Consider the following 21,512-nt stretch of genomic DNA (forward strand, 5'->3'; position numbering starts at 1 on the left):
GATCTGATCCTGACACCACCAAAAATAAAAAGAGCAAAATGAAGGCATAGATGAAGTCTGTCCTAAAAATCTCATCACTTAGGTATCTGCATGCACAGAGAAAAGACCGGAAGGAGAGGAACATGTTGGAATGTTAAGGACAGTGACCCATAGGTCATGGAATTGTGGGTGACCCCCTATACTCTTAAATACGTTTTTAAAACACAGAACAAGTATTACTTTTAAATATATATGTATTTGTATGTATGTATATTGCCTCATTGTGCAGTGCTCATAGTGACCAGAAGAGGGCATCAGATCCCCTGGAGCTATTATTATGGGCAACTAGGAACACCAAAAACCAAATTCAGATTCTATGTGAGAGCAAGAAATTCTCTTAGTGGCTAAGTCATTTCTCCATCCCAAAGTATTACTTTTGTAATAAAAACATTTTTTTGAGGATCTGAGAAAATCCAGTAAGGCTTGCAAAATAAAGTTAGGTGGTTTTGAACTGTATAATCTATCCGAGGACATCTTAACCTGCTGGTCCCTGTGCTCTCCTTTCTTCCAGGGTGACACGTCCGGAGACTACAGGAAGGTTCTGCTTATTCTCTGTGGGGGAGATGATTAAAAGAAGACTCAGGACAGAAGGCTTCTGAACACTGATGATTTTTTTAACTTCATTTTTCTGCACTGCTATTAACATTATCTCAAATGCTTATTTCCAATTAAAACGCCTCCAGTTGCCTCCTCAGATCCAGACTGTGTTATTATCATCTATAATTAGTCATTTCGATGCCTTAAGCGTGTACCTTCAAAGCTTTTAAGACATACACGGAGATTTAGAACTAGAAATTAAAATGTGCTCCTTGTCTTTGTCAGGTTATTTCCTCGTTTGTGTTTTGTAGAGAATGAAAGCACTAAGCCCTTTGAGATTTTTCTTTTTAGTATGAATTTTACAGAACAGAAGCCATTTTCTTCCCTGGGAAGCCAGTCATTTCTTCATGTGGAACTGTCAGCATCTCTTACCAAGATTAGCAATCTGGTTTCCTATTTTACACTGATCCAAAGGAGCCCCTTTCTTTGGCTTTGCCTACCACATTAGTTGACAGGTGCTGAGTATGGTGGAACTGGCTTCACCTCCTGGTTCCCCGCCAGCAGGTTCTCCCTGTGAAGTGTAACAAAGTTACCAGCACATCAAACAAGTTCAAGTTCAAGTGTGGCTAAGCAGAGCCCATGTTTGGTTGTCACTCATGCTGAACATTCCTCAGTCTTAGGGTTACTGTCCTAATCTTGCTCAAAGTGATGGCCAAGGCTGTTCTGATAATGTGACGTTCTGGGTGTGTCTGACCTAAGAACAGTTTTTTCCTGCTAAAAATGATTAATCTCTTTAGATTGTTTCTTTGGTCCTCATTGTGCCTTTTTGATCTTATTCAGAAACTGTGCTTGCATGTAATCCTAACGTTTGGTTTGTAGACAACATGAGACATTTTTAATTAAAAATGGTGACTTTAAAGGAGTGTATATTCTTTCTCTGTTTAACCATGGAAAGAGCTATTTTTGAAGGAATACTAAATTTACTAAGGATACTGTTTCTACTTGAATTAGCAATATTATAAACACATTAATCATATGACAGCCTGCAATGTTTATATTGGAGAGGTGGAGGCAGGAGGATTGGAATTTCAGGCTCTCCTGGCTACATAGCCAGTGTGAGGCCAGAATGGACATTTGAGTCCCTGTCTCCAAAAGGCAAAACAGGTCTGGAGAGCTGTCTCCATGAGTAATGTATTTGCTGCACAAGCACAGGAGTGGTGTTGAGATCCCTGGCACCAACGTGAAAGCCGGTCATAGCCATGAGTGTGTGCCTGTAAGCCCAAGGCTGGGATGTGTAGGTGAACAGATTCCAGGGGCTCCCTGGCCAGCTAGTGCAGCGGAACCACTGAGCTTCAGGCTCAGTAGTAGACTCTATCTTGATGATGATGATGGGGAGGGGGAGGAGGAGGAGGAAGAAAGGGAAGAGGAGGATGTAGAGGGTAAGACACTGATTGATGTCAGCTTATTTCCACATGGGCACACACAGCCACACAAACATACACACACAGGTACACACACACACACACACACACACACACACACACACACACACACACACAATGGCATTGAAATGGCTTAGTGGGTAAAGGCTCTTGCTGCCAAGCCTGACAACCTGAGTGTTGAGGTCCCAGAACCCAGATGAAAGAAGTAAAGAACCAAGTCCCCCTTCTCACATACACAAATGTCCCATAGAAGGCCAGGAAAGGAGTTCAGTGGGTTAGCTACAACCTGTGTTCTCAGCACCACAAAGGACAAAAGTTACAGATGTACAAAGAACACGCACGCATGCACACACACACACACACACACACAACACATGTGTGCACAAACACACACACTCTTTTCTTTCTGCTTTGGTGCTCGGATCACCGAGGACATACCTATGTGACTAGTCACTCCAATTAACTTAGTTTCAGGTATCAACGCTACCACCTCAGAACTGTGGAATCTCTACCCCAACTTTATTACAATTTTGAAGGCATTATGAGGTTCTTTGTTTTGGTTTTAACAGAAGTTTTACTATTAAATAATGTCTTAGCCAGAATTTTAAGAGCAAATTCCAACCGCTGGGACAATGCTTTGTGGCCGAGTGCTTTCAGTGTTTTATTTGTAGGTATAAATTCAAGGGGAGGGTAGTAAGTTACTATTTTCTGCTCACTCTTGGCTTTTCAGGAGTCCTACTGTGTAGCTCCTTAAGATCCCAAAATAATGTCATCTCAGTCATCAATGTAATAAGTCAAAGTTCCAAGTATAATCTGAGGCGTCTTTCTTCGGTTCTGGCCTCAGTGAGAAGCTAGCTTGGGGAAGGGAGACAGGGGGCTTCTCCTTTCCCTTCATCATCCCTGACTGGATTGTAGCAGCAGAAGGAAGAGCAGAGGGGATTATGTCTGTTCTTGAACTGTTGTGGCTCTGTGGGTGGAGGGTAAGGCCTGTGCAACTCTGGCAGGTTTACAGGCATTCCCTTGGGTCTCCTCGGTAACCAGGGAGCCATCCACCAGTGCTTCCTTAGGCAAGATGAAAATGGATGTTTTACCTTCTAGGGATTTAGTGACACTTGAAGCCACCATGTTACACAGTCTAACTTGCCCATTTGCCAAGGCCTCTTGAAAAATGTTTTAAGATGACCTCACGCGTGTTTCACGTTATGTGCATGACAGCATATCCCCTTGCAGCCACCATTCTCCAACTTCTTCAACCTGCCTCAGCTACGTGCCCTCAGAACTTTTCAGGCATGAATGGAACACAAATCCTCGGTGGCCCACAAAGGACATATACTGCCAAAGGGAGTGTAAATGGTGGACTGATGAAGTCAGTGAAGTCAGTTCCAGGAAAAAAAAAAAAAAAAAAAAAAAAAAAAAAAACTGGCAAGAACTCATAAAGTTGAATTTCTCAGGAAGCCTGTTTCTGGAATCTGCTAGATGATGCTTTTGAGTGTAGTGTTCATGAAAGAGCATCAACGTAGAAATAACTGAAGCCCCTCAGCGAGGGAGTAGGGAGATGCGTCTAACAGTGGGCAGTGACAATAGCTAGAGATTTCATTCAAAGTTTAATTTTAGGCAAGGAGAAAGGTTCTAAATCATAGGTTTGGGATGGTCCATGGTTCCATTTAAATTATATGTCTGAATGTGCAGCAGAAAAGAGTGGTTATGGGTGTGCGTGTAAAGACATGCATAGAAAGAGCAGAGAGGGTGGAAACAGAGGGTTAGTACACAGGGCTTTTCTCATCTTTCTCATTCCCCACTGTATATCAACGAAGCTGAGGGGGGTAAGGAGAGTGAATCAAAGTTAAGTGTGATAAAATTCCAAGTCAGTAGTGGGTCCATAGGTATTCGTATTGTTTGAAACACTCCATTATAAACATCTTACTTTGACAAGTATAGAAAGCAGGTGTGGTAGCTCAAATACCTCAACTCTTAGCACTCAGAGGCTAAGACAGGCGCACTTCTGAGAGTTCCAGGACAGCCTGGGCTTCAAGAGATAGACACACAGATGAGAAGTTTGAGATTGTCCTTTACAGGGAGTCGAACGTCAGTATGTAGTTAGTACCAGGCACTGACACAATATAATAATTAAATCAAAACAAGGCAGAAGGAGGCCAGGACCTGGAGGCTGGCCGAGGTTCCAGACTTCACCCTATCGACATAGCTGGGTGATGGGCATCTATCCGGGCCAGAGGGGTCCCAGAGCCCGGAAGGAAAGCAAAGACTATGGTGACAAGTCTGTCCTTTCATTAACCGCACGGGGATGGATAAGACCACGGAATCGAGGAACCTTACGGGAAGAACAAACGACAGAGATTCCCCAAGATCTGCTAAGCACAAGCACACCGTGCCCAAGCCCCTTGGCTAATTCCGGAACCGCGGAAGTAATGCTCGCACTGGGGCTGAGCTCCGCAGGGCTGGGCCAGCAGCCCGCGCACGCGCAATCGGCAGCGCAGCCTCCATTCTCCCAGCCGGCCGCCCCACCCCTTCCGGAGGCTTGCCGTACGCATGCGCCCTGTGGCGCGCGCTTTGTTGCGAGATCGAGGGGGCGAGGTCTTGCGGAGCTGGTCGGAAAAGGCGCGACGGGCGGGGTTGAGGATGGAGGTGACTGTGCTCGCGGCGACGGTTGGGGCTGCGCGCGAGGCAGCGGCGGAGTAGGCGGTGGAGCGACGGGCATGGCGTGGCGGCCCCTCGGTGCTCCCTAGGTGCCGGAGCCATGGGCTCTCTGAGCAGCCGGGTGCTGCGGCCCGCGGGGCGCACGGAGCAGCCCGAACCCACGCCCGGTGCTGGGGGCGCGGCCCGCAGATCGGACGCGGGCGAGGATGCGGCCCACGGCTTCTGCTACTGTCCGGGCGGCCGCAAGCGCAAGCGCAGCAGCGGCACATTCTGCTACTGTCACCCGGACTCGGAGACGGACGAAGATGAGGACGAGGGCGACGAGCAGCAGAGGCTGCTGAACACTCCACGCAGGTACGGAGCGCCCCGCACCCGAGGGGCGGGGGTCCTGACACGGGTGCCCTTGACGGGGGAGTGCGGGGTGAGCGCGCGTGGAGCATTCGGGAGCTGGGCGTTTGCAGACAGACCTGGGTCAGTGAGGGAGCTGGCTCGTGCCGGGCAGACCTGGGGTCGCTGTGGGGAGCTGGGCGTTTGCAGATGGACCTGGGTCAGTGTGGGATCCGGGAGTCTGCAGGCAGACCTGGGTTAATGCGGGGAGCTAGCGCATGCTGGGTAGGCCTAGGGTCAGTGCGGGAGCTGAAGAGCCCAGGGTTTCTGCACGTTAAGCAGAAGCTTCCTGAGTGTCAGAGCCTAAACCTGAGCCTAAAAGGACTAGCCAGAGCTTCTGCGGCCCTTCCGTAGCAGGCTTTTGCTTTTGAGTAGGGGTAGCCACGGGAAAACTTACTGTGCATCTCTAGCCTTAAATCAGTCAAGAGGAGAACGTAAGTGATGCCTGGGATGGACATCTCAGTGTTGTCACTAGACGGGCCAGTGATGAAGATTGACAGTTACACACATTTACCCAATTAAGAACTGAGTCTGCTTGTTAGGGTGGGCTGCGGTCTGTGTAGGTTGCGTAAGATTTTTTTGAGGGAAGAGTTGAAAAAAAAAAGAATCATTGCTTGTGAAATAGATGTGGCGTATACCAGAATATACACTTTTATGTTAGGAAGCTGCTTGCTCTTTTTCCTAAGGTCGTTGTTAGGTTCACACAGATGTAGTTTTTCAATGGATTTTTTTAAAAAAAGGATCTGCTCAATGTTTTGCTACATGGACTTTGCATTTCTTGTTGACAAAAAAAGTGTAGGTGCTAGAGGTGGAGCTCAGCGTGGGAACTAACATGTAAATATTTTAGTTAAAACTAGATTAATATAACCTTTCATTAGGGTCTTATGTGTGAATATATTTACAAGATGGATGTTCTAATGTGCTCCAATTCCGAATTCCTGTCTGCATTCTGCAGTTAACATACTCATTTTCATATGTAAAGTAGAAATATTACTGCCACCTCAGAGTTCGACAGATTTAACAAGGTATTACAATCCTGTAATATTTAAGCTTTGGTGTTGGTGGCTGAGACAAGAGAATCAAGTTGGAGGTCAGCCGGGGCCACAAAGTGAGTTAAAGAAGGCCATCCTTTGCGCACGCGCGCGTGCACACACACACACACACACACACACACACACACACCCCCTGGAGTGAGCACTAGTGTGGTGCCTGCCCCTCCCCTTTTAAAAAATATTTATTTTTATTTATGAGTATGTCTGTATGTGGGTTTGTGCACATTCCTGCAGAGTCCAAAAGTGTCCTGGGGCTGGAGTTACAGGGCTGTTGTGAACACCCTAATGTTGTTGGGTGGTAGGAAATGTACTTGGGTCCTTGGTAAGAGGCACGTCTCTAACCGCATAGTGCCTGCCTTGTGTGCATTCAGTATTAGAACTCTTTGATGAACAGGCCCTTATGTCATAAGATGTGCATCCTTCAGCCTTAGTGACTTAGCCACTTCCATTTTCTTTTGCTAATGTTTGATGTACACTCTCAATGTCCTTTCCAGCCTACATCCTATATCCCATCAGCCAACCCCTCAGACTTCCCAGGGCCTTACCATTCCAGGGAAGCACTTTACCACCGAGCTTCATCTTTCCACCAGCCAGTGCCATCCTTTCACATTTCACGTGTGCACACGTGCACAGATGTGCCTGCATGTGGAGGCCAGAGATCAACAGTGGATCTTTCTGTATTTCTCTCCACCTTACCCTTTTAAGAGAGTCTCTTTATTGAACTGAAAGGCTCTGGTTGACTAATCTAGCCAGCCAGCCAGCAAGGTCTGAGGATCTGCCTCCTGTCTCACAGATGCTGGCAACCCTACCTGGCTTTTTTGTGGGTATTTGTTTGTTCTTGCATTCAACTTCTACTTGAAAAGCACTTTATTGACAGTAATCTGCCTGGCCCTTGTTTATATATTTATGTTTAAGGTAACTACATATACAGCATATAGTTAGATCTTGCTTTCTTTTAATCCAACAAGACAGTCTGTGCCTTTTGATTAGTATGTTAGACCATGAATATTTAATGTAATTTTTAAAATATGTGGCAGGGAACATTTTAAAAAAGAAAAACAATTATCTGAGCAAGGACATTTTAATATAAATTATACTAACAAAGAACAGGAAATTAATTGTCAAAGACAAATATAATGATCTTAAAAAAACAAAAAAGTACCGGAATAGGCCAGACATTGTGGCGCATAGCTATAGTTCCAGCACTGGGAAGGCTGGGAGGGGGACTCACAGGTTCAGGGACAGCCCAGGTTATGTCTGGTGCTTCCAGTTGAACTGTTTCTGTTTGTATTGTTTCTGTTGTATATAAATATTGACATTTATTTACGTTTGAGGGAGGCATCTGCTGCAGTTCATGCACAACAATCAACGACAGATGGAGGGGGTTTCTCCCTGCAGCGTGTGGGTTTAGGGTTTGAACTCCAGTCTTCAGGTTTGGTGGGTAGGGCGTCACCTGCTGAGCCATCTCGCCTATGCCACCCCCTTCAGTGTCTCAGTGTCTCATTGCTGGGTGGCCTCTGCCTCCCTAGTACTGGAGTTGAAGTCAGTGCTGCTATGCTCCCTTTTTAAACGTTTTATTGTCTAGCTGACTTTTAAAATTATTATTATTTCCATTGATAAAATAATATCCTTTCATCATACCTTGAGCTTTTGTCAGTCTTTTGAGATACCCTAGCGACCTCCTACAGAGTCCCGCCCCCTTACTCTAGTCTAGGTCTCCTCCTGCTAAGGATTATAACTGGGGCTTTGACCCATCTCTGCATAGACTCTGGATTTCAATAGCTGCTCTCCTTTCTTGGTGAACTACATCTTCAAGTATTTTCTCACGAAAAGGGTGATCATTTTTGCTTATATGAATATAAATGAAGTCTTATTTTATTCTTCCTCTAACTGATTATGGTACTTTATATGACTTTTTATAGTTTTTATTTTTAAATTGAAATATAATTACACCATTTTCCCCTTCTAGTCTTTTTCCTGCTGTCTTTCAGATTCATGGCCTCTATTTCTTTAATTTTGAGAGTTATATTTTTTCTTCTTAAATATATAATACAACCCATTTAGTCTATATAATGTTGCTTGTATGTATATGATATGGGAGTTGATCACTTGGTATTGGATAACTAATCAAAGACCCTTCCCTGGGGAAGACTCATTTCTGCAGCTGTCAGTGTTCTTAAGATACCTGTAGTTGTTCCTCTGGGGTTGAGGTAGTTCCCTCTTCCAGGTTAGCACGTAGCTGCTTTTCAGATCTTGTTTAGGCAGCTATGTTGGTGAGACTTTATCTTTAGCTTCTTTGATATTTCTAGGATATAAAAATCTCCCAGAAAACTTTATATTCCTACAGCTCCTTCGGTCTTTCTGCCCCTCTTCCTCTTGCTTCCACCTGAGCCTTCAGTGCAGACCTTGTACTGTCAATAAACATCTACTTTTTAAAAAGTATTGTATTTCTATCTGATGTGAGCATGTGTGGTGTGTGCATGTGTGTGTGTGTATGTGTGTGTGTGTGTGTGTGCGTGTGTGTGTACACATGCCAATGTTGAGATCAGAGGGTGGGAAATTGATTCTCCTATTCCACCAGGAATGTTTCAGGCACCAAAGTTGGGTTCTTAGTGTCGGCAACAGGTACCTCTGCCTGCCGAGCCTTTAATGACACTGGTCCATTGTCTTCTGGCCTAAGCATGAAGGTTTTGGTTCTGGTCTAACTCTGTTCTCTTTTTGGGGGACCATATTTTTTTTTCCTCTGAAGTTTTGGAAGTTTCCCTTTGGTATTTTAATGTGAGTCTTTTGACAGCTTGGTAATTGGTGAATCCTGACAATCCAGAGACTCAAATGCTTGTTTTTAAATAGATTTTTGTTCTGAGTAATCCTTTGCTTCTGGGCCCCATTATCCTTCTGTAAGCATAGTCACTTGAGAGTTCCATGCATATGAACATATATTTTTAAAAATGCCGATGTCCCTGAGTTGTAAGTCCCCCTGGTTCTCTTGTTCTCTCCTTCCCTAGCCTTTGTGCTTAGTAGTATTTCTAGTTGGTTTCAGCTGTCAGCCCCGTATCAGTAGTGAGGGAATCTGAATTGGGACACTGCCTTTCAGATTGGCAGAAAGCATGTGGGGCATTTTCTTGATTGCTAATTGATATTGAAAGACTATTCTTAGCTGTCAACTCAGCTATGTCTGGAATTAACTAAAATCCAAGGGGCTGGGTATGTCTGTGTATCTATCTGCAAGGGAGTGAGTCATTTGTAGGAAGACCCACGTTTAATCTGGATCTTTGGAGACAAGAACATACACCATTAATCCAGATCTTTTGAGGGGAAGATATACCTTTAATCTGGGTCATGTTTTCTGGGCAGCCTGTTGGATTCAACAGCCATTGTTGGACTGGCTGGACCACAACCTGTATACTATTCTAATTGTTCTCTCTCTCTCTCTCTCTCTCTCTCTCTCTCTCTCTCTCTCTCTCTCTGTGTGTGTGTGTGTGTGTGTGTGTGTGTGTGTGTGTGTGTGTGTGCGCGAGTGCGTGTGTTTCACCCTGTGTTTGGAATCAGTGGCTTATTAGCCAGTGGTTTATTAGTCCAGACACAAGGGGAAACAGTAACTCCTCTCATGACAAGGTTTTGTTTAGCCCAGGCTGGTCTCCAATTTGCTGTTTAGCCAAGGCTGACCTTGAACTCTTGATCATCCTGTTTTAGAAGCACTGAGGTTATGGGCATGCACTGAAGTGGTTGTTGAGCTCACAGTTCCGGTTTACAGCCCATCACTGCAGAGGTCAGGTCAGGAGGAGCCCCAGCTAGCACTGTATGTGTCAGAGCAGACATCGGAGAATGGACACGTGCAGCCTGCTTGTCTCCTCCGAGCTTACTCAGTTTAGAAGCCTTTTTTATGGAGTGGTGGGTCTTCCCACCTTAATTAACATAATCAAGATAACCCTTGGACAAATCCCCTGGTCAACCCAATTCAGACAATAAATCTCTCCTTGAAATTTTACCTTCAGGTGAATCTAGATTGTGTCAAGTTAAAAATTAAAACTACCACACCCAGCAATTATTTCGTTTCTCGAAAGAGATTTTAAAAGGGTTTTGTTGTTGTTGTTGCTGTTGTTGTTACGTGTGTGTGCGCATGTGTGTGCGTGTGTGTGTGTGTGTGTGTGTGTGTGTGTGTGTGTGTGTGTGCGCACGCGCGCGCTCGAGCTTGCTTTGCATGTACCATGTACTTTCAGAGGCCAGAAGAGGTCACCAGATCCCTTGGGACTAGAGTTATAGACTTTTGTGAGTAGCCATTTAGACACTGGGAATCAAATCAAGGTCTTCTGGAAGAGAATACAATACTCTTAACCACCAGTTATCTGTCCAGCACCAGAGATACTAAGACTTTAAACTACTAGAAAAGTCGTCAGAAAATTTAAGATGGTTCAGCTTGGGCTGATGAGATTCTCACTGGCTATGAGATACCTTCACTATCATGAGGACTGGAGTTCAGGTCTGAACCGAGCACTCATGTAATGAAACAGGTGTGTTGTGCATGCCTGAAACGGCATCTCTGGGGAGAGGCAGGGGCGACAGAGACTGGAGGATCTTGGGGGCTTTCTGGTTTCCAACTTACCAGAAGTTATAAGTTCCAGTTTAGGGAGAGAACCTGCCTTAGAGGAGCAGGTGTGAGGATGCATGCCTTTAATCCCAGCACTTGGGAGGCAGAGGCTGGTGAATCTCTGTGAACTTGAGGCCAGCCTGGTTTACAGGGTGAGTTCCTGGATAGCCAGGGCTACACAGAGACTCTGTCTCAGAGATGGGGAGTGATAAAGGGTGACATCCACTGCCTCCTTGTAACCTCCTCATGCAGGAGGCATGCACCTGCACATGTATGCACATGTGTGCACATGTGCACAGACACCTAAGTAAATAAATACATCTTTTTAAACTAGATCAGCTCCATAGCCACACTCTTACTGGATTGTCTTGAGCAGAGATTGCTAACTCTCTTAGGCAGGGATTATCCTTCCCACACCTCCCCAGTGCTAGAGTTCAGACCTGCTCCCTACACCTGGTTTATACGGTGGTGAGGGTGAGCCCAGGGATGTGTGCTGTGCAGGCACTCTATCGAACCCCTTGGTTGCCAAGCTTTTAAAAGTCAGTTCTTCTACTAAAATAAGTTTCATGTAGAAGTCATTTGCAGATAAAATAGGAGTTGCCCTGGATATTACAGGACATCCATATTTCATGGTTCTGCCCTGACCAGTGCCTCTAACATGCATATCCTTTGAGCATTGTTTAAAAAGCTTTGATCTAGGGTTGCAAACCACTGGTCTAGTGGGGGAAAACAGTGAATTTAAAATTAGTTTTAATTAGTTTAGTTTAAAGCTGAAATAAGCTTGAGTCTAAGTTTCTGTTTCTTTTTTTGTGATGTTGAGGATTGAACCAGGGCCTTATGTATTCAAGGCAGGCATTCCTCCAGCTGAGTGACAGTTTGCAATAGTGAATCTCCCCTAGTACTGGTTTCTAGACAAGGAAATAAGCAGTGTGATCGCCAGCCTATCTTTGTTTATTGAGCAAATAACTTAAATTGGTTTAGAACCAACAACTCACGTAAGGTAGCTATAGATGTCCCTCCTCTTCTGCCTCATCTATCTTCTGTAGTGAGAGGCGCCTAGTGTGACTTCCTCACCATCTTCTCCATTTCTTCTCATGCACACAACAGGGAAGGTGGATTTCACAGAAACAGGACAAAATGAGACTTATGGTGTATGGAAAATTGGTGAAATGTTGCGTGCTTTATGTGCTGGCATTGAACAGGGCCTGCACATTAGAGATACTAGTCTAGTGCTGAGCTGTTTGCTTATGTAACTGTGTGTTTTTCTCAACAGGAAAAAGTTAAAGAGCACCTCTAAATACATCTACCAAACACTGTTTCTGAACGGTGAGAACAGTGACATTAAGATCTGTGCTCTGGGTGAAGAGTGGAGCTTACACAAGATCTACTTATGCCAGGTGAGTGTGTCACTGACGCCCTAGGCTCTCCCTAGTAGAGTGTCTGCACACTGGGAGTCAGAGCTGGCCTTACCTTCACCACAGACTTGAAATTGAGGGAAAATGTGTACTATTCAGGTTAAGGTTATTACATTTCTCTTATAACTATTTGAATACATTTCCCTGAAATGTTGTTTGTAGAAGGTGAGTGGAGTTGGTGCTCATTCCTTCCCTCCCTCCCTCCTTCACTCCCTCCCTCCCTCCTTTACTCCCTCCCTCCCTTCCTCCTTCATTCCCTCCTTCACTCCCTCCCTCCCTCCCTCCTTCACTCCCTCCCTCCCTCCCTCCTTCACTCCCTCCCTCCCTCCTTTACTCCCTCCCTCCCTCCCTCCTTCACTCCCTCCCTCCCTCCCTCCTTCACTCCCTCCCTCCCTCCCTCACTCCCTTGCCTGGAAGACTCAGTGGAGCGAAGAGACTCAGAGGCTCTGATGTCATTTAGCTGATCTGAATTTTCAAAATAGAACACAATATGGCTCTAAGAGCTCAGATGTTTTTATTCTTTTTGGAACATTTACATTTATTGTTATTACTTATTCTGTGTGTGTGTGCATGTGCTTGCCACGGTGGTGTATGTATCAGAGGAAAACTTGCTTCAGCATCAGCAAATGCGTGTTCTCCCAGCCTCTGATGCCTCCGTTCACTCACGTTTCATTTATTGGCTGTGCTAGACCTCATGGCTCTTACCTATGGTGTCAGGGAAGACAGCAGAGCTAAACTATTTCAGAGATGTTTGCAAAGTATTTTTCCTTTCACATTTTATTACACTTTTTAAGACTTATTTTATTTTCACTATTTACAATGTATGTGTTTATATGTAAGTCTGTGTGTGGGTTTTTGCAATTGAGTACAGTGCCTGTGGAGTCCAGAAGAGGATGTCAGGTCTCCTGAGGCTGGAGTTTGAGGCAGTTGTAAGTTACCTGACAGGTGCAGGGAACCCACCCTAGTCCTCAAAAAGGGTAATAAGTTCTTATAACTGATGAGCTATGTTCTCAGTCCCCCCTCCCACATTTTAATCAAAACTATTAAAAATTTATTTTTGAACAAGTTTACTTTAAGAATTTAGTCCAAAATTTTTTAAGAAAGAAAAATGAGATCCTTTAAAAATCCAAGGTGTATATGAGAGTACCAGTACCAACTATCGCTGTCTTTTGAATCCCTAAAAGACAAAGCGCAAGCTCTTACTGACTTAACATGAGATGTCTTCTGTGTGAGCCTGTCAGTCTGTGACAGCACCTTCAGACAGAACCACTAGTGTGGCCCTGTGTATCTGCAGGTTCCACAACTTCAGATGTCACAAATACTTGAAAAAAAGACAGCTGCACCTGTCCTGAACATGTAGGGCCATTGTCATCCCTCAGCCAGAATGTGGCTGTTACATCTACACTGTAGTAGGCACTACCAGTGACCTACTGGGGACAGTCAGAGCAGAGCTGAGGTCCTTGAGCATCTGACTTAGTGCTGACTGAAGTAAAAACTTAAGGGTGCTTTGGAAAGTCAGTTGTGTTAGATGGTGTTTTCCTAAAGCAGACACGTGAAAGAACGTTTCCCTGAAGCCAACACAGGTAAAAGGCTTTGGCCAACTGGTGAAGGAATGTTTGTTTCACTGAAGTAGACACAGGTAAGAAGATATTTCACTAAAGCAAGCATGTAGAAGGATATGTGGTGAGTCTTTACTAATGACACACATGTATTGGTCTGCCTTATATACGTTGTTGAGCTGCATTTGTCAGGACTCTGGAGAGAAAATGCACCAAAAGACTGTGGTGGTGTGCTGCGGCTTCTTGCCCCTTCTGTGGACCAGGCCAGTTGGCAAAGTGGTGTCAGCTGAGACGGCATGTGGAGCTTTGCTTAGACTTACATGCTGAGGCAAGGGCAGGTGATGTCTGAGTATAAAAAGACTGAGAGGTGCTTCCTGCTGGAGCTAGCTCTACAACTCTTCTTGGCCTTGAGTGTTCACCGAGCTTCGGTCTGCTGAGAGAGGCACAGCCAAGGACTTCTCCTGGTCCACATCCCTCCTGCCAGTTTGGCTGAAGCCTGGCTGTCTCTGCTGGGTCATGGCACTGCTGCTAGCTCGACACCACTGAACTGGACTGCTGGTGTATCCACGAGGTGTCTGAGTGGATTGAGCTGCTGCTGACCTGTGAACTGACCTGCTAATTTTTCAGACAATGTAGATGAGATTTGATTCAAAGAACAATTTCTTACCAGGCCCACTTTCCCCATATCCTTTCTTTTCCACTACTTCTGGTGGGTGGTGGGCTAAAAAGGAGGTTAAAGCGTTTTTAAAAAGTCACTAAAAGTAAAATTTAAACTAACAGTTGACTATGTCCTGAGCCATAGATGCAAACAGATGAGTGTAAGTACTGAGAAATGTTATGTTTTATTATATTTTAATTAATATGCTTTTATATGAAATGGGACTTCTAATTGGTTAATACTTGATCCATCCTAAAGTACTGCAGTGCTGATTACAAGGAACGGATCTGGCAGGTAGCAGTAGATTTTATCCACACTAGAATTCAGAATCCTTTGTGGTCACATAAAATTAAATTGTGGGTCTCAGATTTCTTTGGAGTGCATCCTTTTAGGTCCAATATGGGAGTTCTCTGGATCCTTAGTCACTACTGAGGCCACAGGAAAGAGTTGGTAGTTTGAAGAGGATTTGTTTCCTCTGCTCTCCTGAATACAGAAGCATATGTCCACTGTGCATGCTGCCAGACTTGTGTAGGTCGGCTGTGACTGCAGGAAGGCTGCCCAGCTTTCATAGTGATGTGGGGTCTGGATTCTGATAGCAGTGTAAGGATCTCCTTTAGTTTTGTAACAGTATCACATTGAACACAGTTCTCTCTGCCTTGTAGTAGCCTTATTTTAATTTCTTCTTGTTGTACATGTTTTGATGGCTTTTTTTCTCTTGAAATGATATGTTAGATTTGTTTTGATAAAGTAGATGCTTGGAGTTAGAAATAGGAAAAGTATTTGGAAGACAAAGTGCTGGCTAATCATTGACATTTTTTAATTTTCCAGTCTGGCTACTTTTCTAGTATGTTCAGTGGGTCTTGGAAAGAGTCCAGCATGAATATTATTGAACTGGAGATTCCTGACCAGAACATTGATATAGAAGGTATGACCTTCATTATTACTGTATAAAAATCATAAAAGCATAACCTTATTGTTCTTTTGATTAAAAAAAAATGTTGTACCCTTATAGGCTAGGGGAAAGTATGTGATTTACTAGAAGGTGAATATTTCATATTAATTTATGCTTTAGTTTATCTGTTGTCTCCTGTTTCCAGTTAGACTGTTCTTGTGTCTGAGAGTCTGTCAGCCTGGGATATGAGGAATGTGGGAGGCCATAGAAAGCATGACCACTTATTAAAAAGGCTTAGTGAGGGCTCCAGATACAGCTAAATGCTAAGAGTGTGTTCCTGCCCTGTTTAAGGTTTGCTCCCTAACACCAAAAAATAAAAGTGATGTGTGGAGGTTTTTGTGGAGCCGTAAGTGTATAAATCATATAACAGGCTGTTTCAGAGCTTGAAGGATCTGTGGCTGAGGAAACAAGGCTGAGGAGGGGTAAGAGAGCTTAGTGAGCCCCTGTGCAGACCCTCCTCATGTTTCTCCCTACTCCTTCTGCTCATCTCCTTTGACATGCCAAGTAGAGAAACCAAGGCCCGCTCCGGAGGCAAAGAAACTTGAGGTGTTTACAGGAAACTGAAGTACAGCAATGAGAGATGCATTGGAGGAGGAGTTGTCCCAGATGTGAGGACCAGGAAGTGAGTGGGCACAGAGGCAGTCGGAAGTTAAACACACACCTTAGTGGCCTGGGGCCTGAGGAGGCTGAGGCAGGAGGATGCTGTGAATCTACATAGTGAGTGAGAGTCTTCCCTATTCCTCTGAAGAAATGTTGTCATAGAGGGCTTCGCATCGACACTTAGAGTTGATGTACTCAGCAGTTCGGGCACAGCTGTGTTCCAGGAGGCCTTCATGCTAACCACGGACTATAGCAAGATTAGACAGAGAAGGTGTGACTGGAGCTGGCAGAATCCTTCCCAGCAAGCACTGTTTTATATTGGCACCGTCAGTTACCACGGCTGCCATGTTAGTTCCTGATGTCTCTGCAGGTGCAGACTGAGTCCTTGTTGCTTCTGCAGGAGCCTCACACCTGCAGGCAGCGTTTCACTGTGTGCACCTTCCCTTTCAGCACTGCAGGTTGCATTTGGATCGCTGTATCGAGATGATGTCCTAATAAAACCCAGCAGGGTGGTCGCCATTTTGGCAGCAGCTTGCATGCTGCAGTTGGTAAGTATGCCGCCACTTACACTGTTGTGGTGCCTGGTCTATCTCTGTGCATCTCCAAAACAGAGGGAAATTGTGCTTCTGTGCGCTTTAAAACAAAATAGAAACTGTTGAAAATGCTTGACCAAAAGCTGTTGGTTAGATTGAGAGGCTTTGACCCTTATGTGAAGTAGATGGGAACTGTTTGTGCATGGTTTCCTTGCTGTGCCGACACTTGGGAAAGCTCACTGGCCCGCATGCACTCCTGCAGAGTTCTGTTCTTCAGGGCATCAGTGCTGAGCAGATGCTAAATGATCACAGTTCACCGGTAGAGAAATAGCTTGTTATTTTAAGCTTCCTAGCTATGATGTCATCCCATGTGAATGATGCGCGTCTTTCAGTAACTGTATGTTGAGCATATTGCGCAGTACATGTGAGACTTGTAAGAAGCCAAAGAGGATGGAGATGTCATCCCTAAACATGGATGGTCTGTGTGCCTTCAGGGAGCTCACGGTGAACTGAGATAAGTAAACCAAGGTGTGAACACTTGCCCAGTGTTAGGAGCACAGCGTAAAAGCCATGTGGGGTCCTGATCAACCTGTGAAGACAGGAAGGCCAGTTCAACTAGCATCCTCACTGTATTTCCAGATGGAGTTTGAAATGTGCTTACCTTGAACTGTGTGAAAAGGTGCAAAATAACATTTCCGACCAGGAACAGAGGATGGAAGATTAGAAAAGTTAAGGAGATGAAGTTTCTACCATTAATATCCATTGAATTGGAGGACTGGCAAGGTGACTGAGCCTATACAGGTGCCTGCCGTCAACCTGACCATTTGAGTTTCATCCCCAGGACACACACAGTCAAAGGAGAGAATTGACCCCTCCAGTTGCCTTTTGGTCAATGCATGCATGCTGTGAAGTTATATAGCACAAATAAACAACATTTAAAAAGTCCAGGTGTGGTAGTGCATGTTTTAATCCCAGCACTCAGGAAGCAGAAGCAGGCAGACCTCTGGCCTGATGACTTACAGGCCAGCCAGAGTTACATGGTAAGATCCTATCTCAAGAAACAAAACAAAAGTAGAAAGGATTGGAAAAAAAGAGGCCAAGATCACAAATGAATGTTTCTCCGTACACTACAAGTTTAACCCGTGAATATCTTTGGAAGATTTTAATCAGGGAACGACAGTCTCTGTTTTAGAGGGGCTGAGGGGTGCAGCTCTGTTGTGGAGTGCCCACCTGCCTGTGCAGGGCAGTGGGTTTGACTCACAACTCCACACCAAAACAATGAAAGAGCGTTCAGGTACAACATGTGAAGAGAAGAAAGTGTGTTAGAGACATGAATGCACTGTGGTCACCCAGATGCCACCTAGATGAAGGCAGCAGTGATAACCACAGAGAGGAGTTGTGTTAATGTCCTGAGGTTGAGGTGCTAAGAAAAGAGGGTCTAAAATTGAGGTAAGTTTATAACCCTCCGAGTCAGCACTATGCCTTAGTCTAAGCTCTGTGGTCTGACATGCTGATCTGTCCAAATCTAAAGCACTAGCTATTAGCTTGTTTATTATCCTGGCTGAGATTATTTTTTCAAATATTTTTATCTAACACTTCCTTTGGATATCTATATTTTCTAACTTTGGTCCTTTTGGTTTTGTTCTAAATCTTCATTCTGCCTTATTTTTATAACTTACTAATTCTAATTTAATAATATAGTTGCATGGTATATTTCAGAAACTTGAATGAAAAGGCGACAGTGTTCTTTCTGTATATAGAAGCTGTTTTGTTTGAAATATTTTAGATTAATTTTTTAAAACTTTTTATTGGTTCTTTGTGAGTTTCACATCATGCACCCCAATCCTGCTCATCTCCCTGCCCCCTTGTACCCACCTCCCACCCTTGCAACCTATCCCACAAGGAAAAAAATTTCGTCGTGGAAGCCGGAGTATGTCACAATGTGACCCATGGTACACCCTTTGTCCACTCTGCAAATATTCTTTGCAGTGAGTCATCATTGGTCTGATTCAATGCCTCTGTCTTCTGCTACACTGTCAATACTGGATCTTATTGAGAATCCACTTGGACATCCCGTTGTTGCCCTGTGTCATGGAGATGTGCAGTTTTGGTTCTGTAGGACCTGGCCCTTGGCGCATTCCAGCAGTTCATTGATGAGGTAGATGTTGGGTGAGCCAACTCAGAGCCTGATAAGTATTGGAGTGGGTCAGCCCACAGGGCAAGCTCTCCAGCCCTGTCCTGGCTAGCCCATTTCATAAGGGATGGCCCATAGCCGCAAGGGGCGGAGCTAGCTGTCCCACTCTCATGCCCTCCGGTCCTGCTCATCCAAGTCCATACCACCCAGGGGAGGTGCAGGGCCTGCTGTCCCACTCTCATGACCTTGGGCCAGCTCTCCTGCCTGCCAAGAGGGGAGGGGAGGAGAGCATTAGATTACAGTTTTACTGCTCTTTAGAAGTCATATACTTGTTTAGCGGCATCTAGGGTACTGGTGGTGCTTTAGCCCTTACTCAGCACTGCTCCATGCTTCCCTATTATTCCTTTGTCTGTCCCGTCACTTGATTAGATGACTGTGTAAAGAACTCTTAGTTCAGTAAGAACAGGGGAAAAAGTGCTGTTGAAGGATTTTAAGAGTCCAGAGTGGAAGACAGTATGAGACTCGCAGCCCGTCCTCAGCTTCAGATGGCCAGTGGGATCCTTCTTTCAACAGTTTTATTTGACTAGAAAATAACGCAAACTAGGTGCAGTTAACGAGTTTGCTTGCTTGCTTCTTCCTTCCCTCCTCCCTCCCTCCCTCCCTCCCTCCCTCCCCTCCTCCCCTGCTATTTTGATTTGGTTTGAATCTTAGTATTTGAAAGCATGACTGTGAGACCCAGTTCCCCAGGGGAAATGGCCTTCCCAGTGCTTGTCTCTGTTTCCAGGATGGTTTGATTCAGCAGTGTGGTGAGACCATGAAGGAGACCGTCTCTGTGAGAACTGTGTGCGGCTATTACACTTCAGCAGGGACCTATGGGCTAGACTCTGTAAAGAAAAAGTGAGCCACCTTTCCTGTTTCTCTCCATCCCACTTCTGGGAGTTTGGTTATTTTGGAGTCTTCAATAAAGAATTAGTAATAGACTTTGTTACTTTAAAAGCCCTGCTTTTCTTCTGGAGTAAGTATTAAGTTGCTCAGAGTTGCCCTTGTTTGTACTACAATGGGCCTGAAACAAGCTTATACAACTGTGGCCCCCACTCGAGGAGGCACCACAGATGGTCTGCCAGTGCAAACATGAGCAGTTTGATGCTTGCAGAACTCATTTTCAGATTGTATGGAAGGTAATGTCTTACAAAGTATTTAACACAAGCATCAAGTTTTCTTAATAAGAAATGATGCTAATGTTAGGGAATTTCCTGTAATAACTACTGACAAAAACAGTACTAAATTTCAGATCACTAAGGAGAAGACTTTGAGCATGGCCTAGCATGACTAGCACTCTTTTCACTAAGTTGTAAGACCTCGGTGAGTTGCCAGTTCCAGATACAACCGCTAACCCTGCTTTAACCCCAGGTGCCTGGAGTGGCTGCTGAACAACCTCATGACTCATCAGAGCGTGGAGCTGTTCAAGGAACTCAGGTACTGGACTCTAAGTAACTCCACAGCAAATCACCCTAAAGTCACTTTTTGCTTGCTCAGGTATTCCAGGTTTTTTTTTTTTTTTTTAAATACAAATAATGTTGTAAGAATCAGGCCTGATACTCACACTTCTAATCCTAGGATTTGGAAGGCAGAGGTAGGTGGATCTTTGTGAGTTCAAGACTAGTCTGGACTACATAGTGAGTTCCAAGACACCAGGAGTACACAGTGAGTGTCTCAAAAAAAAAAAAAAAAAAAAAAAGAAGAAGAAGAAGAAAAAGCAAACAATTTAACAAAAGGCACCCTGACTTACACAGACTTAGTAAGCTTTGCATTTATTTCTTTGTTGTAAGTGATAAAATACACATGTACTGTTTTAACAGTTGTAATAGGAACACACTTCTCTAAGCCTGTGAAGACTCCTAAGTGCTACCTCCCTTCTGCAAGTCTAGAGCTTGTAGTGTGTGTTTGCCTGTGTGTATGTGTCTGTGCACTAGTGTGTTCAGGAGTCCCTAGAGACCAGTAGAACTAAAGTGACAGGGTTGTGAGCTGCCATGTGGGTCCTGGGAAGCAGTAAGCACTCCTAACCACTGAGCTGCCTCTCCAGACCATATTTAAAATGTCTATGGGACAATAGATGACTCAGAGGGAAGAGGCACTTACACAAAAGGCCTGTCAACCTGAAGAGAACAGTCGCTAAGATCTGTCCTATGACTTCCACATGCACCATGGCGTCTTTCTCTCCCTCCCCCCTTCTCCTGCCCCCTCCCTCTCTCTCCTCCCAACTACAGTTAGCTTGGCCCTTTGACTGTATGCATTTATTCTTCCTCATGGATGTCCTGAAGTGTTGATGCCCAGCTGAGGTCTGTGAACAATACTGTGTGATTGCTGTGTTTGCCACTGTCGGCTTTTCTATGTCTGTGAGACCGAGACAGCCATGACAGGTCTGGTAAATGCGGAATGGAAGTGTTATTCTGAAGGCTCTGGGGTATAAATGACATGCGTGTGAAATATTTCTTTAGTTTTGTTTTTGAAACAAAGTCTCTCTGTATAGCCCTAGCTGCCCTGTAGCTTACTATGTAGACCAGGCTGGCCTTGAACTCACAGAGTGCTGGGACTAAAGGTGTTTTAATGAAAATGGATAGATAGATCAAAGGATGTAGTGTGTCATGGCTCCTAAGAAGGGAGAGAGAGAGATGTTAGAGATCTCACTGAACTTTTTCAAAAAAGCTGTCATAGAGAAGTTGTCTTAGAAACCTGAACACTTTTTGGCTTAAAGGACAGGGAAAGAAAAAGAAATAGAGCAAGCAGCCAGTGACCAGATTTCCATTCTAAATATAAACTACTGAGCTGCCTCATCTTACTCTAAGAGTAGTAAAGATGCTGCTTGGTTTTTGAGACAAGGTCTCACTGCAGCCCTGGCTGCCCTGGAACTCACTGCAGTGATCAGGTCGGCCCCAGACTCACAGACCCATGCTCCCCTCT

At 44.7% G+C, this 21,512-nt stretch overlaps 1 protein-coding gene across 2 annotated transcripts in view; it reads left to right on the forward strand.

The window, feature by feature from the left end:
* Window positions 1–4,717: 4,717 nt before the first annotated feature.
* Window positions 4,718–21,512, forward strand: part of GMCL1 (germ cell-less 1, spermatogenesis associated) — a 37,292-nt gene continuing 20,497 nt past the window's right edge. For both annotated transcript variants that reach the window (XM_080932553.1, XM_080932554.1), the window contains exons 1-6: window positions 4,718–5,027; window positions 11,974–12,097; window positions 15,161–15,257; window positions 16,335–16,432; window positions 19,336–19,448; window positions 19,962–20,027. In XM_080932553.1, the coding sequence (XP_080788679.1) occupies window positions 4,774–5,027; window positions 11,974–12,097; window positions 15,161–15,257; window positions 16,335–16,432; window positions 19,336–19,448; window positions 19,962–20,027 (752 nt within the window). In that variant the 5' untranslated portion in view covers window positions 4,718–4,773. The remainder of the gene's footprint in view (window positions 5,028–11,973; window positions 12,098–15,160; window positions 15,258–16,334; window positions 16,433–19,335; window positions 19,449–19,961; window positions 20,028–21,512) is intronic.

The sequence above is a fragment of the Micromys minutus genome (genome assembly GCF_963924665.1).
Source record: "Micromys minutus genome assembly, chromosome: 18".
Taxonomy (NCBI): domain Eukaryota; kingdom Metazoa; phylum Chordata; class Mammalia; order Rodentia; family Muridae; genus Micromys; species Micromys minutus.